This window comes from Trachurus japonicus, chromosome 12 (genome assembly GCF_045865225.1).
Source record: "Trachurus japonicus isolate A0001 chromosome 12, Traja_1.0".
NCBI classification, from domain to species: domain Eukaryota; kingdom Metazoa; phylum Chordata; class Actinopteri; order Carangiformes; family Carangidae; genus Trachurus; species Trachurus japonicus.
Window position 1 is genome coordinate 16,185,974 of NC_140918.1, and position 27,973 is coordinate 16,213,946.

Sequence of the window (27,973 nt, forward strand, 5' to 3'; positions counted from 1 at the left end):
ACAGCAGGCAAATTTCACTTTCAGTTGAAAAGCGAGCTATGAAGACAGAATCAAATAAACATACAAACCATTTTGTCATGGCAGTGATTGGTATGAGGGTCGACGGTTAATCTATCGAATCGAAAAAGCGATAAAAACATTTACTTCAGGATGTGAGTGACTCATTGTGGTTTTATGTCAACAACAATAACCCATAAAAAAAACAAAGTGTGTGTATTCAGGGACGGAGTCGTCCTTAAAGTGCAAATGAGTAAACATTTCATTTTTACGATCAAAGGTAGTAATTTACTCAGCATGTCCAGAAAACACTCGTGCATACAGCAACACGCTCTAATTAAGCTCTCATAGACACACACACGCACACACCAGGCATTCAGTTCATTAATATCCCTGTAAACACAAATAACCAGATTTTCATGAATAATAACATGAACAAAAGAATATATAATAACAGCCTGCATTGACATCTGTAGATGGGATAAAGTGTGGGCTTTTGCATGTGTCAATTTTATAATGTGAAATTTACCAGGATATTAATGCACATAATGACTCTCTGCTCTCGGTCTGTGGAGTCGGATGTTGCACTACAGTAAACAGTCAAGCCCATTACAAAAAGAACAACAACAACAAAAACACCACAAAAAGATGACCACTACATAATATGTACAAAAACAAAACAAACAAAAAAAGAAACTTGCAGTTTAATTCATGCCACCACAGAGATGTATATGTGCAGACTGGAGCACCACAGAGGGAAGAGAAGATAAAAGCGGAGCTGAGCCGTAACTGTTTCACAGTCGATCCTGTGTTATGCCTTTAAACACCAGAGTGGGCTTTCCCCTCTCTTTGCTTATGATCTGATTCATAAATAGAATCACTTGCAAACCACCAGTGGACGAAATTATCTGGGGCTAGTCCTATTTACTGGGAAAAAAATAGATCTCCTGCTCACCATCTGTGACTGAAGGGGCCTAATGAGACCCGATAGAGGCAGTAATCAGTTCATCAGCCGCTCACGCCCCAAACACTGTGTGTGTCGTCTCCATGCCTGCATGTGTGGACCCGGCTGACGCCTCCGTCTGTGCAGCTGCAGCGTCGGTATCGTAGCATGTACTAAAGCATCAGTGCGTGAAATTCAAATTGAAGTGGATTCAACATACTGTAGTTCATTAACTTAGCTTTTAAAAAAATAATTCCTGAATAAATGCTGTGCCCCAACAGGAGAAAAGTGGAAGCTCACTGGAGCTGAGTTCAGACCAAAAGTATTTATATCATAGCAAAAAAACATCAACTGAAATTAAACTGATCGATTTCTTAAGCAGGGTCTTTAGTTACTTTGATTTATTCCGACTTTTTCACGGAAATGGAGCAGCAGGGGTGAAGTTGTTAGCGAGGCCAGACCAGAATATCAAAATGTGCCTGGAGAATATGAATTAGTAATGCTCCCCCTGTCCTCAACAGCAACTGCTGAGGTGCCCTTGTGCAAGGCACTTAACCCCCAGCTGTTCCAGTGGATGGCGACAGATAATGGGAAGCTTCACAAAACTTTAGGAACATAGAGCAGTGGAAAAAGACAGCAAGCCTGTTCAGTTCAGTTCAACCTCTCCTGGATAGATGATGGTGGAATCAATCTATATAAATATATTCTCGCTGTCTGTACAAACACATGTCTGTCTGCAGTCAGAGCATCCAGAGGGAAACACAACACAGTTACTTATTTTTAAAGTTGTTTTCAGAAACATGTGGTTCACTGGAAGCATCTCCTGCCACAGTGACACCTGCTAACACACGAGGCTAGACTTAGGGTGAACAGTGATACAGAGGGAGAGAAGGGGGCTGCCAGAGGAAGCCGCTCCAGGCGATCACCTCCCACAGAAATGCAGCGGCACATTTTTGGACACATTTTCCTCTCCGAAGCCCCAGGCCTGAAGCTCCAGCCTGTCCTCCTCCTCCTCCCTGTCATCTTCCTCTACGTCTCCCTCCTCGTACAGACTGGGCTCTTCAACGGAGGTCTCTATGTTTGGGTTGTATCTGCCGAACGCCTGAGCCTCGCCCGACTCATAAATGGTGGGGAGGCTGCTGCGCAAGCCGAAGCGTCGCCGCAGGGCCACGAGCAGCGGCTGCGGCACGGTGAAGATGTCCACGTTGTTGCCCAGGTCGATCCAGGCCAGGCTGGGGAACTTCTTGGGGTCCTTGACCGCGTCCGTCAGGTCTTTGAGGACGGCCACCGTCAGACGGTTGCCGTTGATGGCCAGTATGGTGAGCTTGGGCAGGCCGCTGAGCTGAGGCAGCAGCAGCCGTAAGCTCTCGTCCTGCAGCTCGGTGAAGCTCAGGTCCACGGCCGACACCGAGTCGCTGCTGCTCTGGAGGTAGAAGGCCACGCGGTGGACGTCTCGACCAGACAGGGGGATGCCCGACAGGTTGACCACGTCGCCTGACAGCTTCTTCTTCAGGGTGGTCTTCAGACTGTGACAGAAGAGACAGAACAATGTTAAAATTCTGTTCACAAGCTGGATCTCGGAGGGACAAAGTGGCCATCTGTATCAAAGTTAACTAATTCTTTAGCATTAGAAGTCACATATGCAAAAGTGTGTGAAGACAAACAATCTTTACATAATGATGCTGAAGTTATTGATTCATAAGGCTCAGTAATGGGGTATCACACTATCCCACAAGTGCAGGGAAACTGCAAAGTATGCAAAAACAGAAACAACATCCAACCAGTCCAGTATAGTGTGTAGCAATCAATAATGTAAAGAAGGGCATTTGCATTTATATGTGTCTTGGTCTGAGACCCTCAAGCAACAAATTTTAGCTCTTGGGCTGAATGTCATCCTCTGAAAAGCACCATCTTTTTTCGTTCTCCGGTGTCACTTCCTCTCTAAGCCAGCACTAAGTCTCTAAGTACAAAACAACCATCAAAGACAATAAATAAATAAAAAAATGATTGGGAAATGGAGTGAAAAAAAGGCAAAAAAAACATGTTGCCCATCCTGTCTGAGCCAATTAGAAACAAATATGTCACCTTGTCTACAGCTGGGGTTGTAGTTACACCCCCGGGACAGGTGTCATTTTGAAAACAGGGATTCAGGGGAGAAGATGTGTCCCTTTCTCAAATTTCTTTTCTTTTCTTTTTTTTTTTAAAATTAAGCCTCTTGTGTCCGAGGTATTCTGAGTGGCAGGAGAATAAACCACCAGAGCTGATCAGTAAAGCTGTAAAAAATGAGATAATTCACCAAAGACATCCAAATTGTCTTGTTGCAGCCAATCACCATTATGTAAAAACTGTCCAAACAGTCGTATGGCTTTAGGACGCAAGAGTCCTTTGAGTCAATACATGCATCACTGAAAATAAGAAAGAACGTATTTTAAAGTTTTGCAATTGTAATTTTGCAACCAGCATTGGCATTAACAGCTGTTTACTCATTAGTCCAGAGCTGTCATGGCTGTTTACAGTGGTAGAAAACAACCCTCTTCATTATCTGCTGTTCCTATCTCGTATGTTTGTCGTTTGTCTGCTGAAGTTTGCACACTAACCAGCTAGCATCCTGTCTGTCCTGAAGTTAGTAAACAGCTGTTCATGTCAATGTCAACCTTACAAATTAGGTCCTTTAAAACTAGGTCAGAATTGCATTGCTGTCACCAGAAGTTGCTGTGAAACACTGAATTGAAATGTCATACTTTGGTTAATGTATTTTTGTAATAGATAATAATAACATGGTGATGTGTGGTTGATGAAGAGAGCTGGTGAACAGATTAACCCAACGAGGAGATTAGTTTTCTGTTGTTTCCAGTCTTTATGCTAAGCTAAGTTAGCTCACAGCTTCAATATTTGATATACAGTACACACCACGTATGAATTTTCATCTAAGTCTAAGGAAGCAAACATTCATGTTTTATCCCATAGATGTGATATTTCTTTGGAGATGTTGAATCAGACACAGAATGCAGACGAGTGGACAAACTGTACTGTAGAGGCAGAAAACTAGGTGAGAAAGGAGAGTGAGAAAGGGAAGTGATCATCTGTTTCAGTGAAATGACTTCAGACAACAGGTGTGAGGTGAATCCGTCTTAAGGAGAAGCGCTCCTATAACTATCACGCCTGTCAGGTTGGATCATCGTATCCCTCTCTGCCTCTGCCAGCGCCGGGGCGACGGCAACGAAACAAAATGTTCTCTCTATAGCAGAGCGTAGTCAAATATGCATAAGAAGTATAGAGCAGCTGCATGCATGCATGTCATGGCAGCAGTGAAGTGTTAAGAAGACGGAGGCTGCTGCAGTCAGTGCATTAGAGCCTTTGTTTCTACTGGAAGAAGTCAGTGTGAAGACATCTGCCAAACAAATGACAATGAGGTGTAAGCGTGGGAGACTTTGTTTAAAGAAGCTGACAAACAGGGGAGAGATGTTGTGTTTATAACTGGCCTAAGGTTTATCCTCTCTTTGTCTTAGTCCTGTCTGCCTTTGCTCGTCCCCCTTGTTTCCTCAGGCACACAGAGGATTATCTCTGCATCTCTCTCTCTCTCTCTCTCTCTCTCTGCTCTCTGGTCTGTCTGGGAGCCTCATAAATCGGCCGGCTGTGCTCTTTTACATCAGTCACCCTCTCTGCTCGGTTAAGGGAAAGAAAAAGATCTGTAACACACCGGGGCTGTGATTCGCAAGATTATTGATTCCAGGAGTAGGGCTGTAATTCATCTCTCCCTCCTTCATATCCTCTCTCTCTCTCGCTCACTGCCTCTCACTTTCTTTCTCTTTCTTGGACTCTTTTCTTTTTTCTCCACATTGTAATCTAACTGTCTCTGAAGCTGTAACACCTGCATTCACTCTTTCTTCTTGTGAATGACTCACTTGAGAGGTTGTGGAATTAGAATTCTCCACTGGCCACCGAGATCTAATAATTCTGCACAGATTAAAATATCAAGATCAGTTTTTTCATGTGAAAATGCTTCTGGTATTTTTCTTTCAGTTCAGCGTCATGGGGCTGTAACTCACAATTGTCTGTCATTTAAAAAAAATAGATGATATTTCTGTGGCTTTAGGGACTCTAAGGGCTCAACAGTATAAGGAGAACAGTTTATTTTATTACCTTTTCATAACCTTTCTAATCCTTTTACACCTCCAAGTCCCAAAAATGCACAAGCCATAACCTTTAGATGTGTACTATCTGTAAAGATGGCTTCGTTTAGAGGGGATAACATGCAACAAAGCTGTCAGAAAATAGTGAAGTATGTTCACCATCATCTCTTCAGTCAATTAGTGACGACACGAACAGTAAATCCTCAACCTTAACAAGCCAAACCAGGGACTGTTCGACCTCCTTAGCTTGAGAAATTCCTCAAACCAATTGAGTGATTATTGAACTGATGTTTCATCATTCATTTTCTGTCAATTTGATGAATGGATTCATTGGCTGGATCAAACATTGATTTTAAATGTATTTTCTCAAAGTCCTGGCAAACTCTGACTGCATCTGCGGCTTCTTGGCTCATTCAGCCCGTCCTGTAACTTCTGCTGTACCAGTGTGCAGCTTATGCACTTTACTGTAATGAAACTGATTATGGGTATCGACTTTTGTTCTCTCTGACTTATTTATAGGAGGGTTTTCCTGCTTCTGCTGGAGCCCTGTCCTCTCACCTGTGTGCTCACAGTATGTCTGTGTAGGAAGATCTGTTCCGCAAGACAAAGTCAGGCCGGGTAGGTCCTGCAGCTGAGTGGGTGGTGCAGGAGGAGGAGGATGGGCTCTAATGTGCTTTTAATGAGGCAGTGTAAAGAAGGCTTCAGACTTCCTTCCAAATCTGCTGCCTCCCAGCTCCAACCGTGGGCGCGGATCCACCCACGGGCTGCTCGGCTGGCCGCAGGCCCGAGGGCACAGCTACAACTTCTAAAGCCACAGTGTAAACTATAGTCTGTCACCGTGAAATGATAACAACACAAATACCAAAATGTCTCATCATCTCCCTCCCTCTGATGTGGCTGCCATGCTCGTAGGCACTGGTGCTGCACATCCTCTTGGACCAGCTCGGATGCAAACGACTTCAAAGCACAAGTCAACCCGCATAAACATGATGCGAGACAAGAGCGTCCCCTGCACGCGGACTCATTTAAAAGCAAACAAGTGAGGCAAATCCATCTATTGACATCCTCAGGAGCAACTGATACAACAGTGCAGGGATCTAATAAGAGCCGGTTCTCATGTGTCAAACTATTGGCTGCTTAAATGTGGGTTCAGGCGGGCGCTGTCTAATTGCTTTTCATAGCCTGTCTTTCCTTAGGGATGTTGTTAACTTTTACGCACTGAACAAGGGTCCTTGCTGTTCTATAGTTATGTAAACCCCAGAGGTAGGAAATAAAACATCTGGGGTTTGTGATGTTGAAATGGAGTGCAGGCAAAGAGACTGAGCTTCCAGGAAAAGGTCAGAACACAACCTGAGGACGTGTCTTTTAATGAAGCATCTCAGAGAGTGAGTTTTGAAGGATGTGAAGAATCAGCGACTCAATCTGTATTTTAACTGCACTGGACGGAGCGGATACTGGATAACAAACCTGCAGCGGCTTGATCTCCAGCGATGACTTTAACAACTGCACAACGCAACACAACACATCTGCTCTAGCAGCGTCTTTCTACACAATATACAGTGTTTTAACATGTTCAAATACAGTAATTATAATAATGTTTACCTGCTACATTGTCTAATATTGCATTGCTTTATTCTTTGGTGCAAAACATCTCGGCCAGGCTAAAAGCTTCACCATTAAAGGTCATAGCAGAATCATTGATTTCTGCATCCACACTAATTTGGTAACCATGTCTAGTGCCTCTCATTGGCAGGTTAGACTCCGCTCAGTCTCGTCGTCTCCCCTGATGTTACAAAAGTTAAGTGCTCATTATCAGCGTGAGTCTGCGGCTTTCCCCGCTTCACCGTGCTGCTATTCAATTTCCGCACGAATGCAACCAAACAGTCCCTCCACGCTGAACCGGAAAGAGGAGAAGAGCCGGAGAGAGGTGAATATTTAAAATAGGGGCTGGGCCTGTGAGTACTCTCTCCTGGATTCAAAGACAGTAGCATTTTTACAAGGGGAGTCTTACAACCTTTCAGTATACTGCCACCAGGGCGAGAGTTAAAAGCAAATGGCAGAAGAAACTTGTAATCTGCACACCCACATGAATACATGTTCCCCTTCATTTACTCTCATGAATCAGTAATACATCAGTAGACGGGGGGGAGTGTTAAGGTTATATATAGATATTTATCTTCATTTACTGTGGGATTTACTGTGTAACAATGGGCTGTGTGTGTGTGTGTGTGGCTTTTTATCCCACTGTGTACAGGATTCATAAGTTTTAGGGCAGGTGGTTAGCTTAGCTTAGCCTGGTGGCGTCTGCACAAAATTCACCTCTAAAGCTCAGTAACATGTCACATTTATTTGCTCTGTACAAAAATCCTGTAGAATGTATTTATTTGTCACTTACGACAGTGATATCAAGGTTGTTTAATACATTTAAGTAAAAAACAAAACAAAACAACTGTTGTGTTTAACTGTTGATTAATAAATGAAAATAAAAAGCAAGTGAAACTTTAAAATGTATGCCCTGATAGTGCAAATAATCAAATGTTTTTGCGTTTTTCTTTCTTATATTTTGGTGAGGTTAAAAACTGCAAAGATCTGGATCAACTGGATCTGGCGTGTGTTACCGAGCAGATCAGAGGTAATACACAGTATTTCAGCTGAGGGGAGAAACTCTGTAACACAAATTCAGATTTATTTCCTGCTGAGCACGCAGAGAGACACTCAACTCATTTCAGAGGAATGAAATAAAAGGCACTTGAGAAACATTGGATGTGGATGCCGTTCCACAGACCCTGTGGGATCAGTCAGATCAATGTCTGCTTCATCAACGCTTCGGTCTTGACTTGTTTATTCCTCGGATCGATTCGAGCTGTTTTGCCTCCAGGCATCTGGATAATACATGCGCAGGAGTCTGGCTCAGCCGTGGGAGATCCTGCAAGGATCTAATGTACAAGCTCATGCTTGGAAAGCGGAGCCGGTGAAGGACGGCTCCATTGTTTCATCTGAATGTGCCTTCAGGCCTGTGGCTGCGGGCTACAGTGCTCAACGCTTCCTCAACCAGTTTGTTTGACTCAACTCAGTTTTAGCATCAACTGTGTGACTCTCATGCCTTAGGACAGTTTGGCTCTTGTTAATGAGAATCCTTTACAGTCACTCTAAGCAAAAAAAAATGTAGTTAAATATGCCATTTTCTCAACTATGCAACTGTCACATTGATATTACGGTTCTGTAGAAAATGCACTGGGAGACATGAAAGTGGTGATTGCATATAGTATCCAGTGTCCTCTAGTTTCATGGGGATAATGGCACATTTTCTGGGAAGGGAAAAAATAGACTCAAAGGATTTGGATTTGGATTAAATTTCAGTGAAACATTTAGCGGATGGGGTGATCAAGGCTTCCTCCATTGTACGTCGTCAATGGAGCAGCTCTGGGCTGTGCAGCGTTTTGACAACTCTGATCAGTCACTTGGTTCCTTTTTTTATTTTTTTATTTCAAAGTTCGGGGGAATGTAGCAATGTTGATGTCAACAGGGGGTGAAGGGAAAGCGGTGATAGGAACTGCACGTGTGCCTTTAAAAAGAAAAAAGGGTATCTATCTGTCTTAAAGAGACACAAATCATTAAAAAACAGAGACCAAGTCCCCGAAAATACTCCAACTTCTGAAAAGTTATGTGAAGCCCTGAAGATGTAGTGCCATTACAGATGTGAAGGTGTCGCACATAAAAGGATCTCTTGAGTGCAGAGACTCTTAATCAGCTGCTATCTGCTGCTCCTTCATACAACTCTCATTGGACATGAATATGGGACACACACCAAACAGGAGAGACATTTTCTTCTTTGTAAAACACAAACTACACTGAAGCAAGAGGGAGAGCAGCGAAAGGTGGAGAACACGACCTACAGTACACGACGAAGACAGCGAAGGAGCAACACGTCTGTAAATCTCACTCTACGCTAAAAATAACACAGACATCCCAACATGGATGTGACATGGATTACTCTTAATAATATGTGACTTCAGACCGAAGGTAAAAGCGCATTTGCGCCGTTGTGCCAATGATTATGAAACCTTCTGGTACAGAATGTACCATAATGCAACAGTGCGGCGTGTAAAATGCAAAACGTACTCCACGGGTGAGCTATAAATTCACCCATGATTTGATTTGATGTGACAAACTGGATGCTTAGGAGAAAAGAATACTGCGACAGAACACATAGAAAACAGTTTGCATTACATAACGGTATATCATGGAGGAGTGCGCCTGTGTCTGCTATACTATGTCAAAGCACAGTTATGAAACCAGCATTAAAATGCAGGGGCTCCGAACACAGGCTGTGGGGCTCGATCGCGGGGAGCGATGTGTCTCAGCCTTAAAAGATCGAGACCCACAGATCATCGCAAGTACTGTACGACAACCTTTGTTTCAGTTATTCTCAAGCAGATACAGCCTTATCTCAGATATACAGTTAAAATCCAATCAATGAGAGGTTAAGAGGAGTTAAATCCCTGGATGAAAACCAGGGAAGTCTGGAAATGTTGTTATTTAAAGCAGAGCATGGCTTACATTTAAAAAAAAATTTGTTAAAAACACCGTCAACCTTGTGTTTACCGATCAACACATTCAATCGTTCTAATTATTTCTTTATGGCCCATGTGCCCTGAAGACTGGAGCGATGGATACTGAGTGTCTCTCCCTCCTCCCCCTCATCTTCCAGGATCTCTGTCTGTTCCGCGGGAAGCCCCTCAATTATTCATGGACAAGGATGGTGGCTGGATCTTTACGTCTCTATTAAAAGTGGAGGTCAAGAAGAAAGCGGATCAAGCAGACTGAGAGTGCACCATGCAGTCAAGTGGAATACCCCATAATGTCTGGGTCTGAAAATATGACTGGAGAAAGCAAACTCTTTCCCAAACTCCAACATCTGGGATTCTGCTCCGATTCATATTTTTCCCGTATTCATTCCCAGTGTTGTCAGATTTCTTTTGCCCCTCGCCTCAGGAGTTGACCTTGTGGGTTATGCAGAGGTCAGACATATTGAGTCAGAGCCTGTTCACCTCCAGGGGGGTTGACTTGGATCCAGAAATAGGTCATACACGTTTTTAAAGGCAGATGACACATGGCCCAGTGTACAGATGTCACATGTACAGTAAATACATTAAAGAAAACTCATCTCCGCCTTTTTTTTCCCCGGCGAGGCACAGCAGCTGTTTGATAGAGGGCGGGTGTAACCAGATTAAAAGGTGACATCTTATTATTGTTATCATTATGGGGGTTGAGAGGATACAGAAATACAGAAGTGGAAGAGTGAGTAGGAAATGACTGAGTTAAAACGTGATTCAGATACATTTACCTACAGTAATGAGCACTGGTTGAAAAGCACAGACTTCATAACACCTACTGTAGGCGTAAAGTTAATGCATGCTGTATCATTATTTCCCAGTTTCATTCAAGCAGTCACTTGGCCAACAGATCAAGACTTCCTGGTCGAATAAAGGTTCAAGACTAGCTACAGTAGCATCACTGCTTAAAACTGAATACGGACATGTTTATGCCCTCTGAGGTTTGAGGCCATTTTCTCAACTTTTACATATTTTCTTAAATTTATCTTTTTAAGATAGGCTACTTGCAGATGTAACAATACTCAAGTGTTTTATGTCTAAATATTAGGACCTCCGCTGTAAGCACACTGAGGCCAATTTCAATTTGTCTTAGAACACTGTATAAAGAAATAATTTAGGCCAAATGCTGGAAATTTGAGGTCTGCTTTTTGAAAAATTTCAAATCCCTTGTGCTTGAAATAGGATATGAATACAGTAATAGATGCATGTAGAAAACAAGTCTAAAATGAAATGTTGTACTTTTTGAGCACAAATGTTGTCATTCTGCCATTCTATTTTCACCAAATGTCTCATATGTGAGATAAAAGAAGCTGAATATTGACTTCAAATTACATATAAAGCTCATAGCGTGCGTGCAGACCTCAGGATGTTTAAATGACTTGAATGAACCCCGGTACCTTTCTGATCATGTGGCCCCCCACCTAACGGCTGTGGCCCTAAACAACCGCGAGTGTTTATGCCAGGGGCCGGCCCTGAGTAGAAATTAGGTCAAAGATGCCCTCTTGCTGTGGAAGGAAGCGAAAAACAAACAAAAAAATAAAAATAGATTTTTCAGGTAGACTTTAAATAGGCTATGTGAGTGTGGACATTAGTTTGAAGCAGCAGGAATGAACTTAAAGGCCACCAAAGATTCAATAGTGAGGACAGCAGAGGTGAGAGGTGTAGTGCCTTGACAATACTGCTGTGGCCCTGGAAGGATCATGTAAGGGAGAGGGCCTCAAATTAACAGCGAGGAAGCGAAGTAGAAGGGATTTCTTTAAAGATTTGTGCAAATTAGCCTGAGCAGAGCGGAGAGAAACCAGGGAGAGAATCCCAGTGAGCACTCCTCTAGTGATTAGCTGGTGAAGAGCCGTCGAGGAAACCAGGGATAGAAATACAGTCATTGAAATGCAGCTGAAAAAAAGTGGTCATAAGCATCCAGAGTTTTACACAGACGTCTTAAAAACTTTCACCACTCAACTGTATGTAGCTTTAGTCAAGATGCCTAGACGGCTAATGCTTTAAAGCCAGAGTAGTATGATTCAGAGGTGAGAGGATGACGTGAGGTGCCGCTGGAAGAAATGAGGTTTTATCCAATGAGCAAAGACACAGAGTAGGTTGTTATGTCGTTGAAGTGGAAATGACAGTCGAACACTGGAGAGACGGATTTGTAAGCTTGGCCTGGATGAGCCATGATGCAGGTCACAGTCAGCTGTGCAGGGCAGATAAGGTCCTGTTGGTGCAGTATGGGACGAAGTTGTTTCAGCCTCATTCTGCATGTCAGCATCTGGGATTTGAAATCTGAGCAGCCACAGGGAAACACTGGATGATCTGATCGCCGGCGATTGCTATAAGACTGCGAGGGAAGCTCTGCTTCCTCTAAAATGTCAAAAAATAAATGTTGTGTTTACGTTTCATTGACTAAAAATGCATTACAACATGTTCAACAGCTCGTTTAGAATCAGCTACTTATCGCAGGTCAACTGACGCAATTTTCTCCTCATACGTTTCCGTAGCGTCACAGTGCATTAAACCTCTTGAAGCTCAGTGTCCATTGACTTCAATGGCGCAGAATAGAGTTGTTTTTTTTAACTGCAGCTAAACTAGACGGTCATTGGATAAAGTTTGTCTCTTCCACGGATGCTCAGCTTGTCTGGGAGTGACTGGAGCAGTGGGTTGTGATCCAGCATGATGATTGGAGGATCTGTCTAAAGGCTGATCCCCTTTTTGACTGAGAGCGATTTTGAAAATTGTTCGAGTTGTTCGAGTTCAGTCCCATTGCAGATTTTGCAAGTGAAGTCGAGAGACCAGCTGCAGCTCTTGGCATTTGCTTTGAGATATAGCCTATTTCCATTGTACATATCATACACTTGAAATGAAACACAGTTATAGTGTATCTTTGTTTCGAGTTTAACATAATTGTCACATTTCCTTGTTTGAGTTTAATATAGTTTTGTTAGTTCATTCATTCACCGTTGGCCAGGTCTGGTGGTGGGGAGCATGTTAATTATAATAGATGAAAAGTTGCAGTAATATTGCTGTTGCTTTCCAGCTCTTGGTCAGTAAAAAAAAAGAAGGTCACAATATTTTTTTCTATTTCACAATATTGCTAACACTAGCTTTACAGCAATAGAAAAATGTTTCCAGTAAATGTCATCAGAGGAAGTTGTTGGATGATCAAACAGCTCTGGAGTATTAACTGGACATTGAAGCATCCGTTTGCTTCACCTTGACACGAAGAGCCAACATGTTAGTGCAGAAAAGATTTGAACAGAAATACAAAACAGTCAGCTACTTTCGATGTCAGAGCGGTGTGATGGAGGGTGTTTGAGATACTGTTTAGGATCCAACAGGGATGTTTGAATTATCTTGTTGGTTATCTGGTTGGCAGAAGTCAGTGTGGTGTTGTCCCTGGTTCGTCTTGTTGAGACGGGGTTTGAGGCGAAGTCTGATGTGACATCAAGAGGAAGTTTAGCAAAGAGACAGTTCAGAGAGTTCAGAGTGAACAGTTCAGTCTTGACTCAGTCTTTCTCGTATTAAGATTTCATAACCATTTCATTTTTCATTGCTTGCACAATGAAAATGATAAATATAAGACATAATGAAACTGTCAACATGTCAAAACAAAGACATGAGGTCAAATAGCCAGACGTGCTTTGGGAACATTTGTAGTATTTCACAGAGTATAAACTGTGCATCATTCAGTATGATGAATTTTCAAACATCTCTTGATATTATTATGTTATGAGATGATGTTTCTTGATGGTGTAATCAGCAGAGCACTGACTGTTCTGGCTTCTTGTTTTCTGTGGAAAAGGTTTGTTGTTTTAAATGAACTCATATGAATACTGATCTACCACTTTTCTATGAATGCAGACTATTTGTATTTTTGGCAGCTGGTAAAGAAGTGTTTGTTACGACGTCGTCAACAACCCACCCGTGTTCGGTAACTCTTAAGCTTCATGTGAAGATAAATAAAAGTGTTGACATGTCTTTTGGACCGGCTTCGCGGTGGGAGGAGAGGCACTTTAATCTGAGCAGCATGAGGTCTGGGTCAAATATCAGGACTCAGGCAGACTATCAACGCTCACCCACAGCTGATGACACCTGCCCAAACAGCTGTCACAGCCACGACTCGTTTCGCTCTTATCATCAGTCGGCACGACCTGCACGACCGAATATCAGCACTTAACCACATCGTGCTGAACAATGTCTTCTACTGTGAGTCAAATAAAGCAAAAAAAAAAGGGCCAGATGCACATACGGTAGGTTTCCTTTCATTCCTTGCAGCCTCGTCACGATATGTGAAGATTCGACTTCTTGAACCACAGTCATTTCTTTAAATGTAGTCTGTAAAAGCTGTGGTAAGCATCAATTATTGCCTCGCAGTAAAGACAAGCAATGAACTAGCATCTGCAATTGGAAACTAATCTCATCAAAAATGTGCTGGAAGGGCAATTTTAGTGCAATAAAAAAAAAATGAGCTTGATGAATCTGAAATTCAGTACCAATTACAACAACATTAAGAACTCCTCTGGGGACTCAGCAGTAGTGTACATCTCAGAAACCTGGCACATGCAGCTGCAGAGGAGAGAAAAAAAGAAATTGCCCTGATAATACATTAAGTGTGGCACACTTGCTTTGCAGTTACACTGTTATAGAAGCAAAGCAGGGTGGATTAATAAAGCTGGAGTTATGATTTATGTGTTATCTCAGGGAGATTTGCAACCAAATGCATATATTTCATGAAACCAATCCAATTTGAGGCACGACTGGAGAGCAGGCTGCAGCAGATCTCCAGATTTATCAAACAGACTTTCCAGTATCACTTTACGGAGAAAATACAGTAAGAACATAAGCATGCGACATAGATTATGCTATAGCTAATCCTTTTCCATTCCTAAATATGAAGAGATCAAATTCTCGATCGATTCGAAGCGAGGCAGGGAAAAGAGGGAAATACACGACTTGTAATCGGCAACCTTGCAGTGATTCCTCCTCCTCCCCCCAACCCCCCTGTTTTTTTTTTTCCCCTTTCTGTCTGACAGAGCGTTTCCCCAGAGCCTCAGCTCAAACTGCAGAACCGCTCTGTGTGGCAACTGTTGAACAAAATGGACCCTCAAAAGAAGGAGGGAAAAATCCCACAGGAAAGCAGGAGAGGAAGAAAATCAATGCACGGGAAGGATATTTTAAAAAGAAAAGGGGGGGAGGAAGAGGAAAAATGAGAGCAGGAAGGTGAGGGAGACTGAGGAAGAGAGAAAGGAAGGGAGGATTGAGCTGCAATGACAGGATCAATAACAGAAAAGCATCTGAAACCATGTAAAATGTGTCCTAATGCTTCATCTGATCCAGAGACGTTCATTGTGCTACACACAGGCTGGTGTGAGTCCCACAGTAAAGGGCTGCTGTCTGGATGGCTGCAGTGGAGGCTGGGAGAGAGACAGGGCTTGTTAATGAGCACACTGGGAGAGTCTGCCTTGTTGTTTTGTTGAGTGTTATTTCGAAACATTGCAACCGAGAGACTTGGGCGGGAAGTTAACTCAAGCTGTCAAAAAATCTTTCAATCTGGGTTAATTGCTCAGGGAGAGGGAGTCCAGTGATTATCATTTCTGTTTTTTTTTTTTTCTTCTTTTCATTACCTCTCCACAAAGGCAACTACGTACATGTAACTTAATTTGAGCCGAAGAGCATTTTTTACTTGTTTACACGGTGTTTCCACAGTTGCTCCAGTCAGTGTGTTTTCCTTTGGTCTTTCTTCGTTTCAACTCAAGCACAGATAATCAGCCTCTAATGGCTCAAGTTCAGATCTGTTCAGACTATTCACTCAGGCTACTTCTCTTAGGTTCTGGTTTCTGCAGATTATTTGTAGAGACAGTTTGGGAGCTCATATTAATGATGTGGGATAATGGCAAAAAAGCACTCTGTTGGAATCTATAAAAACAAATCACATTGCTCATGGGTGGTTGGCTCTTTTTGTCAAGTAGAATCAGGGAGGAAACCGCTTTTGTTGCTGAGAGGCAAGTGTGAAAGTGGACGAATTATCTTAGTGAAGCTTCCCAATTAAACCCTGACATCAATTTAGTTTGAGAACATGGTGGACTAAACTTTGATGCATTCAAGATCTCTGTGTTATATAAATGCTGTAAAACACTGAATCTAAAGAAAATATGCACATGGCCTATTATTATATTCAGATACCGGTGCTTAACTTTCAATAAGCTGTCACGACCTTTGTGATGTCACAACGAAGCACCCTCCCTCGGCTATAGTCCACCTGGACCCACCATCCAATTCTCCAACCTTTGCTGCTGTTTTAACTTCTTTAACAACACTACACCAAGTGGTCCGCAAGCTACAAGACAGAGAAATGTCAACTAAACTGCACAGTGACTGGATAAAGGAATCCAGTGTAGCATTGGACAACTTACCCAAGGATAGTAACATTACAGTCCAGTGGATAAAGTGAACTTTTCTAAAATATCAAATAAATTTAATCGCAGAAAAAGGTCAACCAGTCAAACAGAAACGTAGACTGACATAAAATGCCCTGAGCTAGAGCTCTAGAGAGATGGTTTTTGGTAGTTAAAAGTGCAAATATATCTTCTTATGGATATCAAAACTTCAGGTAAAACTGCAGAAAATTGTAAAATATAAGTGAAATTGAGAAAAGTAAAACACTTTTTTTTATGAAGAAAAATACAATGGACAAAAGGAAATCCATTAAAGGCACAAAATTGAGAGGCGCTGCCACAACGCATCACTCCACATTTTTAATCAATTTCTGTCACCTCAGGATTTTCTTCCATCAACTTTCATTGGCATAAGTTATTTTTATTCAAAGAGATTTTCCTCGGGGTCGTAGGCCAAATTATTTCACCATCAATAAACAAATGACGGATGTGGACGAATTAGGTTCTGACCAATAACAACACAAGGCTGGAAATTGAGAGAAAACAATATATATGTTGATGTTTAGATAAACCTGTAGCAGCCGTAGCAACGATGACGGGAACAGAGTCAGGTGACCGTACAGGGCAGAGGTTGGCTGGGTTGACACAACACCAAACTATTGGAACTGTCCAATATTGTTTTTTTATCATCTAACCGTGACCTTATGTTAATTGTTTACCATGATGACAGTCACAGTGCCATTGGTCCCCTCCTCTGCCAAGAACCTTGGGGTTATTTTTGATAATGATTTTAAGTTTGACAAGCAAATCAGCGCTTTAGTCCGAGACGAGCTTTTTCCACTTGCGACTGCTCGCAAAGACAAAGGTAATCCATACAGTAATCCATGCTTTTATTACTTCTCGTTTAGACTATTGCAATTCCCTGTATGCTGGCATCGACATGTTTTTAATATGCAGATTGCAGGTTGTGCAAAATGCTGCTGCACGCCTACTGACAGGAATAAAGCGACAGCATCATATTACCCCAATTCTCCGCACTTTACACTGGCTTCCTGTCACTTTTAGAATTCATTTTTAAAATTTTACTTATTGTTTTTAAGTGCCTGAATGGCCTGGCGCCGCCCTACCTGTCTGACCTTCTTGTTCTTTACCATGGTCTGCTAATCAGCTGCTCTTAACCACACCGAGAGCAAAACTAAAAACGAGAGGAGACAGAGCATCTGTGGAACAGCCTACCTCTGCATATTAGGACTGTACAAACACTCGAGCACTTTAAATCTCTTTTAAAAACTCATCTCTTTTCCTTGGCATTTTAGTTTTATATGTCTTCACTCTTGTTTTATTGTCTTATTGCATATTTTACTGTAGCTATATTACCTGTATCCCATCTAGTTTTATTGCCACTAGTTTTGCTTGTGTGTTTTATTGTACAGCACTTTGGACAACCTGGGTTGTATTTTTAAATGTGCTATATAAATATATATAAATAAATATTTATTGTATTGTATTGTTATGACAAAGGTCATTTAACTAATATCTTATCCCTTCCTGACCAAGTCATTTTTGTGCCTAACCCCAAAGTGAACCATAACCATAGTGACACAGCAGCAGGACCGATTTGAGCTGCGTTCAACAGGTGAAACACTGACTTTTATCAGATTGTCCTTATGCTATCGCTGTCCACAATTAGTTCTTCATACTGTACCACCAAAATAACTTGGCATTACATTTCCATGTGATGGATACTCCTCCGCTGCCACAGGAGCAATAAGAACGTCAGGCCAGCATCAGCATCAGCATCAGCAGACTCACAACCACTCATACGTAAATATAATGATACGCTGAAAAGCAGAGAATCAAATGATCCCGTTGGCGTTGGGAGCTCTTTTCCACCTCAAAGACGGCGTACAGTTGAAAAATGATGTCACCACATATGTCAGTATTGTAAATCCAACCACAGGGCAGTTTACTATCTAGACTTTTGTTTTTAAAAATCTGTTTGTCTTTGATGCACAAAATCCCCCTGAATCCTGAAAGAAACAGCAAGTACCGGGAACAGCTAAGAACAATTTTAACATCACAAGAAAAACCTAAAACCTAAATAATGCATGAGGACAAAGGTAACCTTAAAACCACTGGAGGAAAATCTTCCTAGAAACAGACTGAGGACTCTTCCCAGACTTCCTCTAGAGCGTCTAGCCTAGCGTTTTGGAGCAGGTCTGTGGAGGATTATGATTGGCAGTGATGCTCGTGGCGAGGATGTGTTTGCTGTGGCAGGAGCTGTCGATCTGAAGACTGATGGCACAGCAGAGAGGACACACTCACCAGGCCTGAGACTTCCTCCTGGGCACGCTCTGTCTCGTCCACTTGGAGTGAGGGGTCAGGTGGTAAATGAGCTGCCTGCAGATCTTGTTGGTGGACTTGGAGGAGTCTGTCTCCTGCAACACACACACACAGACACACGCACACAGGGCAGATGACGGACAGCGTCTTCAAAGATAGTTTATATCATATGACAAAAGGTTAAATGGCTACAAAGCAGAGGTCGTCTCTAAATGCTGCGTGTCTGCTCCCTTTCTTTATTCTTGCAAACTACTGATGTTGTGATTTTCGCTTTGTCACACAGCGTTTCTTTTCTTGTCCTTTGAAAAACAGCTGCTTCAAACATTTCCTGCATCGAAACATTAATTTAGTTTCCCTTTTGCCTCTGTCTTCCTCCGCGTCTCCTCCTCCTCTCTGCCTTGTCTTTTCTCTCTTCCTCCTCTGTCAAAAGACTTTAAATGGAATGGGTTGCGCCGAGCGGGCTAAATCTAATTAATGGTACAACACGACAACAAGAAAGAGGCAATGTGGCGGGAGGAAGAGAAAAAAAAAAAGAAAGACAGGGGCAATTTACCTTAAGGCGATTAACCATTCCCGCCGCCACTTCTTTTCTTGGGCGATAAACAAACATGCCTCATACTTCAAAACGTTCAGTGCTGCTGTTTCAGCCACTTGGATGGCTGAACACGATGTTACAGCAGCGCATACTGATTTGCTGTGTGAAAGTATTATTAGAAAACTGTGGTGTGGAAGAATCAACAAAGTCCCTAAATGTGCAGTACTGTAACTGTCAGCAATGAGCGCATCGGAAGAAAAACATTAATTAAATGAACTTCCTATATGTGATGACCATGAAATTCAAAATACTCATAAATTACCAATCCTCCAGCTCTCAATATGTCCTTGAAGATATAATATAAGTAAATCTCAGAGTGGTGGAAACCACAGGGGCTGCCAGGCCTTAAATCCAGCTCACTGCCTCTCTACATCCTCGTCACGTCTGACACCGTATCCCTCCACGGGTCGCAGGCCAGTCAGGAGAGCATCACCGCCAGATACTCGCTCCCCCTCCCCTTCCTCCCGGGCTTTCCTGATTCTCACAGGTGATTATCATCTGAACTTGGTGAGTAAAAGCTAGACCAATGTGACTTTATCTTAAGGCAACCCATCTTTCCCTAAATCAGATAACGGCAGACTTTTGATAACTGTAATGGCCCCTGGGTCTGTGTTATACAGCGTCTCCGAGCTGCTTCTGTAGCGTTATCACCCTCATACTTGAGTTTCAAATGTAATTTGAATTTCAATATGTCTGATTTGTATGCCAAGCTACAAGCAGATGAGCCGACTCTCAGTTTGGATAAATCACAATTTATATATTAAAGGACCAGTTCTTGATTTTATTCAGTGGGATCCACTTTCTCATAAGAGTGAATGGTTAAGAGCTCTCTGACCTTCATATGCATAATTGAAGAGTTTTTGATAATGAGGACAAATCAGCATTCAGGCCTGTTGTACTGCTGAGTTTATGAGTATTACTAACTCACTTACTAAGAACAATAAAACACATTATTAATTCAATATCAGTCTTTACCTGCAAACAGATTATAATCCTTTGTTTTGGTTAATGCTGCTGCACCAGCCTTTTATTTTTGCGCCTTACCTTTAGGGACCGTACAAAAATTATTAGTTTGGTTCATTTTGTGGAATAGCAGGGCGCTAATGGGGATTATTCATGTTTTCTTTGAACCCTTCCCTTGACAGGGAAAAAGAAAAACCTGCAAGTCTCTCAGCACCACATGTCAAAATAACACAACACCGTAAAATTGGTACAACCTGTTTAATCGTGTACCTTCTAACTTAATGAAGCTTTTCCAGTGCAGGACCAATGCACACATTAATAAAACCCCCATACACAACCAGAACTGGCAACACTATGCTGTATGCAGCACAAATGAAAGTTGTCTTTTTGATGTAACTGTTTCTATAGGAAAAAAATTCCAACACACAAAACAAAAATGACAACAACCTCCCCCTTTCTTTAGTTTTCCACAAACACTGAGAGGTGTGTGTTTCTCGACTCAGCAGACTTCACATCTCCAGTAAACTCCAGCAGCATCAGCATCACCAGTTTGATCCCAGTCGCCACCTACCATCTGTCACTGCCCTCAAAGCGTTTTCACAGCCAGCGCCAAGGCCACGCCGCTCCACAGGCCTATGTGTGGCCGTGGCCCCCGGCCCGGCTGACCTCAGTGCGATGACCACCGGGCAGCCGCCCACCTTTTGCAACCAAATCCAGATTATCTCACACACCTGCTCGTCCACAGCTGGTTGCCCATTTGCCACTGTGCGCTGAAAGAGCACATGAGCAGCGGGGAAGACGCGACCGCGCAGTGCACAGCTGCAGAGTCCAACCCTGACCCGGCACCTCCCTTTAGCCTCACCATTCATCCGTGACCTCTCTACCCCAACAGACACGCAGGTGTCTCTCTTTCTAGCTGTGAATCAGAAGTGCTTCTCATTTATCTTCTAGATTTTCCACCAGAAGACTTCAAATCAGAGCGATAAGAGAAACGTCACAGAATCCACCGTGAACTGTGGCTAAAGAGGAACTGAAAATGTTGTAGAAGACATGGTGGAACCAAATATTAAATACTAAAATGTTTTGCAAAAAGGATAAGAAGGTACTAGTTGTAACTGTGGTTAATGATTAATGTTGCTTCTGTTGTCACACAAATGATGTAAATGAGTGTTGTCCTATTTCATAAAGTCTTCTGGGACAAGATGTGTTATTAATTTAATGACTAATATGCACAATGGCAAGACTTCCTGCACGGTAGGACGGCAGAGATTAATTGTAATTTTACAGTTGTTGCGTCTATCAACTCCATATATACCGTATAACATCTACTGCATGTCTCCTGGAGGAGTAAAGGATCTACAGATGCTGTTGTTGGACAGATTTCAAATCCCTCCGAACAAATGTTCTTGGTCTAATATCAACAGAACTAATTTGATTTGACTTAAAATGATGTTATTTCCCCTGTAAAACATGATCCAGCTTAATCTGGGAATAGGATGCACGGCCTCTTCATAACATAGGATCCTGCATCAAGCCATGCATAGTAATCCATTGTTTCCCTGCTTCCATCATTGTGTTTGCAGAAAGTGACAGTTCATTATTGTCACAACAGCATGACAACAAACATGACACATGCACCGAAGCGTGGCCAATAAATGTGGACATGTTGCAGCTTTTCTCTTCTCTCTTTCGAATCCTCCTGTTAGTAGTGTTGTAGTACTCGAGTCTAAAGACCGGTCTTGAGACCACATCGGTCTTGGTCGTCGAATCGACTACATTTTTACACGGTCTTGTCGATATCCGTCGAGCTGGACTCTGGATTTTTTTTCACGACCAGTCAAGACCACAGCTGCAGTGACATGTTTTTTTTTAACCACAAAAGTCTCTCTCTCTCTCTCTCTCTCTCTCTCTCTCTCTGTCACTCGTTCACTTTGGTTTATATAATGTAATTCAATAACTTTAACATGATTAAAATTGCTCTAGAAAAGTACATGCTTGTGTAGCCATCTGAAAAATTGTTTGTACCGGTGCTAAAAGTGTGAGACCTCCGCAGGTTCTGTGCTGTGTTATTCTGTTCAATCAATTAAATATAGATTTGATATAAAATTATCTTTTCTTTTTAGCTGAGGAATTATGTAAATATCAAGCCACGTGATAAGTACTGGTACTGAATACAGTAATGGTCTTGAAAATGGTCTCTAAATGGTTTGGTCTCCGTCTCAGGTTAGGTGGTCCTGACCTCAACACTACCTGTTAGTACAGCTGCAGTCTGTTGTGTTTTCTGAACAGAGACATGTTGTTTTCTGTGTTTCCTACCCTCTTTGGACACTGCAGGTCTCGGGCCAGACTGAGCAGCAGCTCGTGGGAGATGGGGTCCACCAGGTTGAGAAAAGCTGCGTTCTTGTACAAGATGTCGTTGAGTGACGTCCCCTGGAGGCCCAAGTCCTGGGAGAGAAGAGGAGAGAGGGAGGTGACTTGGTTAGCTCCTCCTCAACATAACGGCACCTACTGGATAAATTTCATCATTAGGAAAATGTGTTAAATTGATTGATATTGATTAGGGGTTCCCCTTGTCTAATTTTCTCGTTCCACTTGCAGCATTGACCACAGGTCTTTCTATCCACCTTCTAAACCACCTGAGGACTACTTTTTTTTTTTTTTTTTTAAGTTAAATGCCCTTCGGTTTTCTACCTTCAATATTCAGAATTCATGGGCCAAAGATCGTGTGATAGTGTGAAACAGTTTAATAAAACCAAGAACCAGGACACGTCCCCGGGGGTTGATGGTATTTGCATCATCTTCAGGCCTTTTTCTATTTGCTGTGGCAATATAAATACATTGAAGCTGAATCTCCAGGTGAAGCAGATGCTGACGTGTCATTAACAGCCTGTGTTTGAGACATAATGTTTTCAGACACATCAAATGGCCTCCCCAGCATGCAGCATCCGCCACCACCACACACATACACATACACAATTTATAACAAGCTAGATTAAAGAAGCAACACCAAACTGCAGAGAAAACATGAAACTGAGCAGATGAAACAAAATATTAAGGAGATTAAAGGTTTGAAGAAAGAGGAAAAAGAAAATCTGATGAATTATTTCTCCTTCTAATCCACAACAACTGGTAAAAGATGATTTCCTCTGCTCATGCATGTTGTTATATACAACTCCAGTAACGTAACAGCTGCTTTCTGTGTAAAAGGAACTGATTCAGTGGATCATCATCGCTCCCCTAGTTCATAGCAACGAGTGTTTCATGTCGTGTAAAAACTGAACGAGCTGAAGAGTAAATACTGTCGGCTCTATAGGAACCGCAACGCTCTTCAAATAGCAGGCTGGAGGGTGACGCTGTGTAAAACACGCTCTATATGCTCTGACAGCCCTGACGCTTCAGGGCGCAGTGGAGGCAAAGTAGAAAACTCCCATCAGCATTTTTTTTCCCTCCTCCAGCTTTTGAGTTGATTTATTACAGCGGAGCAGAGCTGTGGGATTCCCTGACGCTGGGCTATCCTCCAGACCCGCTCTCCCTTCAATAAACCTCATTTAGCACACGGTGGGTACCACATGTGTCCAAAATAGGAGCGGGAATTGAAGATTATTTTGCAACACTGATGATGATGATGATGATGTGTTAACCATGTAGTGCAGCTGTGCCAAATAAAAAATCTAAAATACACACTGAGATCTGATGCCACGGATTAATCTGATTGCTACTCATAAAAGCATGAAATGTTTTCCTGCTTGTCACCGACAGGATGCCTGTATACACATGACTTCAGATCCCAACTACAAATGCCCCTGTGAAAGCTGCATATCTAATCTGATGTCTGCCTCATCACAAAAAAAAGTCTGAATAAAGACGCCGAGCTCAGAACATCATCCCACACATGCAGTTCATTAGAATCCAATTAAATCTACTGCACAGTGCGACAAATCCAGTCCCACAGTTTTCTGCCTCAGTGGAAGAAACATGTTGCAGCTGTCAGGTGATGGACCCTCCAACTCTCACTTGTTTATTTCTTTATTTATGTGTTTTTTGGATAGAGGGAGGGATTAAATGTTCTTTGGTAAAGTGACAAAACGACACAATCCAAGGTGTGATGTCAGAAGTGCACGGCCGCTGTGAGAAAACATGAAGCTGTTTTTCTTAAAGTTTTCCGAGACACAAATGCTCAGCCAGCCAGCGGCAACAATGCCTTGGCAGAGGACGAGGTCAATAAGTCAGCTTAGTCAGATGTGACAGGACGTATGACGAGTAGTTTCTTCTTATGCGCGCCTCCAACACATGACTATTTCTCCAGTTTTTTCCAGTTTTCAAATCTAAACGAGTATTTTATTGAAATATACTTTTTTTAAAAAGTGAGTCTCCAATGCTCACTCAGGATTTCAAATGAACACTTAGCTCCAGCACATGAATTTTCATCAGATATTTGTGCAGTAGCTGGAGGCCATGTGCACCTAGTGCCAATGTGCTTCTCTGCTTTCTGGCTGAGAGTTGGATGAGAAGATTGATACTGTACCACTCCCACAGACCAGACAGTGCCTTTATGCTAAGCTAAACTAAACTAAGCTATACGCTAAGCTGCAGGCTGTAGCTTATCGAGTGTAGACCATAGCCTACTGTATGTGAATGGTTTCAATTTTCTCTTGTAATGATTGTATTTTGTCAAGCTGCTCTATTAATGTGCATCTATGTGAAGCATTTCTTTTTTTTACTTGGGTCCTGGTCTTTATGTGAAAGTAAACACAGGAAATGAGGCAAGTGAAGAAGAGTGGGAGGACATGCAATGGACCCAGTGCAGATTTCAGTCGGAGATTATAAGGTTGCAGGTTTGACTAAATTAACAGCTGCATAGTGTTGCACCTAAAAAATGTGAATTAAACCTAATTAGTTCTTCTGTTTTTAAACCTTTGCCCCAGACTTAACAAAACAGCAACAGCAGCAGACTAATTATGTGATTCTGTCACGAAATATCTAAAGTTGAATGAGATAGAGAGATATAAAATATGCCTGTTGTGAGTGAGCGTCAACCTTCATACAACAAGGTATTTGTGCAGAAGAGCAAGCACTTTAATTAGTGTCTTCCCCATTGCTGCACATTGGTGACTCTGTGTGCATGCTGCAGAGCGTAACTGATATGACTATTTGCTGATTCTTTGTTTACTAATGAACATAGAGAAGATCCCAAACTAATTAACTTAATGGCCCAGAAGGCAGATCTGCGATGGAGATGCAGCGTGGAGGTCGAAGTTATTGGTTCCTCTTTGTAATGACTTCCCTTTTTGTGAGGGAAACATGCTCCAGCATCCATCATCTCAAGGTGATTATCCCCAAATCCATCCGTCCCTGGGAGGAAAAGCCTGCTTTGCTGCTTAGGAACAACAACAGGAGATCTCTACTGCCAGTTTTTTTTTTTTCTTCCAGTCTTGAAGTATTATTAGTCAGACACTTGGCTTCGGCTCCAACAACATACAGCAGTAGCAGCACTCTGGCTTCACCTCAGTGAGCGATGGAGAGAGGATTCGTGCTCCGTGAGCAGTTTAAATGCAGAGCTATGGAGAAAGCTGCTCGTACTCACGACCAACAAATCTACATTTTGATCTGTAAAATCCTTCCTCCAGTACAAGACACGTCTGAGTGCAGGACTGCTTTAATGAATACAGGAAGACACATTGAAGTCTTACACGAAGCTATGCCTGAATTTTATCCCTCCTGCATCACACGAATATGCTACATAGAAGTTTAACATCATCCCACACCTACGTTATTTCACTGTAAGTTTAACGTTTCAGAGCAGATTCACTCAGAAATCAGTTCAGTTCTGACTTTTTCAGACACGCGTCGCTTCCCATCAGCATTGTTTCCTGCTTTAATCTGCACACATCTGTATAATTTATTCTCCGGCACTGTACAGATGGGCAGGGAGTTTTCATGACAGGGGGCCCCCCTTGATCAGAACCGCTTTTGTCTGAACTTCAAAACTGTTCGCCTTTGATCAATGCACAGCTACCAGGAGGCAGTGGAGAGCTCAAGCTGAGCTCTAAAAACTATTTCTTTATTCCTGTTCTCTCTAGTTTGGATAGGCTAAATCCTTGGAAAGCAAGGATTAAATCCGGGGTAGGTGTTACACTGGAATGTGTAATAGATAAGACACAGAGAAAAAACCTTACCCTATAGCTGGGCTATTGTTTGGAGCTCAAAGGTTTGGACAACGCTGTGCAACAGGGATGGATTAGAGCTATTTAATAATATCATACATAAATATAAACTGAGCCTTCATATGTGTTCAATATCTAACATCCTCCTTCAAGCAGAGAATGGTTAACAATTGCCAGGAAAGAAAACAAATGCTGCCCATTCATTCTGCTTATTTACTTAAGATTTTCTTTTAATCCTTGCAGCCTTGTCCCTAAAAAAAGGTTTTGTTAACAAGAGTCTAGTATATCATTTATAAATATGACAGACTAAGATCAGGAAGGTCATTCAGATTCGCCCCCTTTTCCTTCCTCTTGCACGCTTCTAGTATATTCCAAGAGGCCAACATGAAATGCACTGTGTGTTGTTCGGAGCTCATTGAATATTCAGAGCATGAACCAGCTCCATGACCATTCCCTTTCAGACAAAACAGGTGGGCGATTTAGACAAGCATCTCAACAAATGAGGCATTGTAAGTGCCACTCTTTTCCTCAGAAATATTAAGAGTCCATGCTGTGTCTTTGGCGTGCCCTTTATGTGTATGATAACTGTGTTTATTAGAAGCTGCACAAAGGTACATGATTAAAGGATTTTAACTTAAAATAAATAAATAAATAAATGAAAATACAAAAAAGACCAACACCTGCAGGTGCATGTGTGTGTTGGAGGTTGTACAGTTGCTCCATCCAGCTACTGTGATTATCAAATCTCCAGCTGGTTCATTCAATCACTTCCTGTCAGATTTACTCTAATAAGGACACAATATAGTTGGATAAAGTGCTGCTGCATTATTCATGGTCTGAAAATAAAGGGATGTTGTGGAGAGATTCTGGCTCCCTGGCAAAAAAAAGTGTATCAAAGCATCCATGTGATTTGCAGATGAAAAATAAACTCATAAACTCATGTGAGTAAAATAAACTTTTTTTCCTTTCTTGCTCACGTGTTTATATGGAGTCTACTAAATCACGTCAGGAGCAAAGTTTAACGTGAACTGGCAATAAAGTCAGATTGATGTCGCTCCCTTACCTTCCTCAGCAGTTTGAGCACTTCCCCCGCCTGCTCCATCTTCTGCTCCCGGAGAAGCCTCTGGATCTCCCGGATCCAAGCCACACGTCTGACATAAGGGCTGTGGTTGTTTTTCCGCAGCATCCCTGGGAGCTTGTCGGACTTGAGCATCAAGGATGTAAACAACAAGTCTCCGCTGCCTCTGCCGCCACTTCTCTCGCTCTCTCCGGGGAGGTCATTTCTCTGTCGCCTTCTCTTGGACAATTTGCTCTCCAAATCGAGACTTCTCTGTCTGGTCAACTTAGAGCCCATCACTCCTGAGAGGATGTGTCGGTGGGAAGTGGTGGCGGCAGTGGTGGTGGTGAGAGAGATTTTACAACATGCAGCCAAAACATCACACTTAACTTAGCAGCGAGATGTGCCGAAATGCATCAAACCTTTTTAGGATGGGGGAAAAAAGAGAATAAATAGTGCTGCAAAGTTTCAAGCTTCGTCACAACTGTGGAGCATCACCATAAATAACACTGTGGCCGCCCGGGCTCGCCGTCGTCCCCCCCTTTGCTTGCATCCAGTCCATGCACTGCCTGAGCACTCTGGCATCCTTTGCTTTACTCGGAACTGGTGCGCTCCTCAGCCAATCAGATCGCGATGCACTGCACAGCCCGAGAGTGAGACTCAAGAGAGGAAACTGCTCCCAGCTTAGATTTTCTTATCTGACCCCACATCATAAAGCGCAGGGTGTCAATCAGAGAGAGTAAACCCGTTTAATCCTCTGTTATGCAATGATT

The 27,973-nt window shown here is 42.4% G+C and overlaps 1 protein-coding gene across 1 annotated transcript; it reads right to left on the reverse strand.

Annotated features, from left to right (window-relative positions):
• On the reverse strand, positions 1 to 27,872 carry lrrc75bb (leucine rich repeat containing 75Bb). Its single transcript, XM_085793512.1, has 4 exons — positions 27,207 to 27,872; positions 22,296 to 22,424; positions 18,404 to 18,516; positions 1 to 2,466 (listed from the first exon to the last, which is right to left on the reverse strand). Exons 1-4 carry the CDS (start codon positions 27,495 to 27,497, stop codon positions 1,863 to 1,865), a joined length of 1,137 nt encoding a protein of 378 aa, XP_085649638.1. The 5' UTR covers positions 27,498 to 27,872; the 3' UTR covers positions 1 to 1,862.
• Positions 27,873 to 27,973: the final 101 nt, after the last annotated feature.

Coding starts and splice junctions, on each gene's coding strand:
- lrrc75bb (XM_085793512.1), bottom strand. CDS start 27,497: ATGGGCTCTAAGTTGACCAGACAGAGAAGTCTCGATTTGGAGAGCAAA. Junction 18,517..22,295: donor ACCTGCAGTGTCCAAAGAGG/GTAGGAAACACA, acceptor TGTGTGTTGCAG/GAGACAGACTCCTCCAAGTC. Junction 2,467..18,403: donor AGGAGGAAGTCTCAGGCCTG/GTGAGTGTGTCC, acceptor CTTCTGTCACAG/TCTGAAGACCACCCTGAAGA.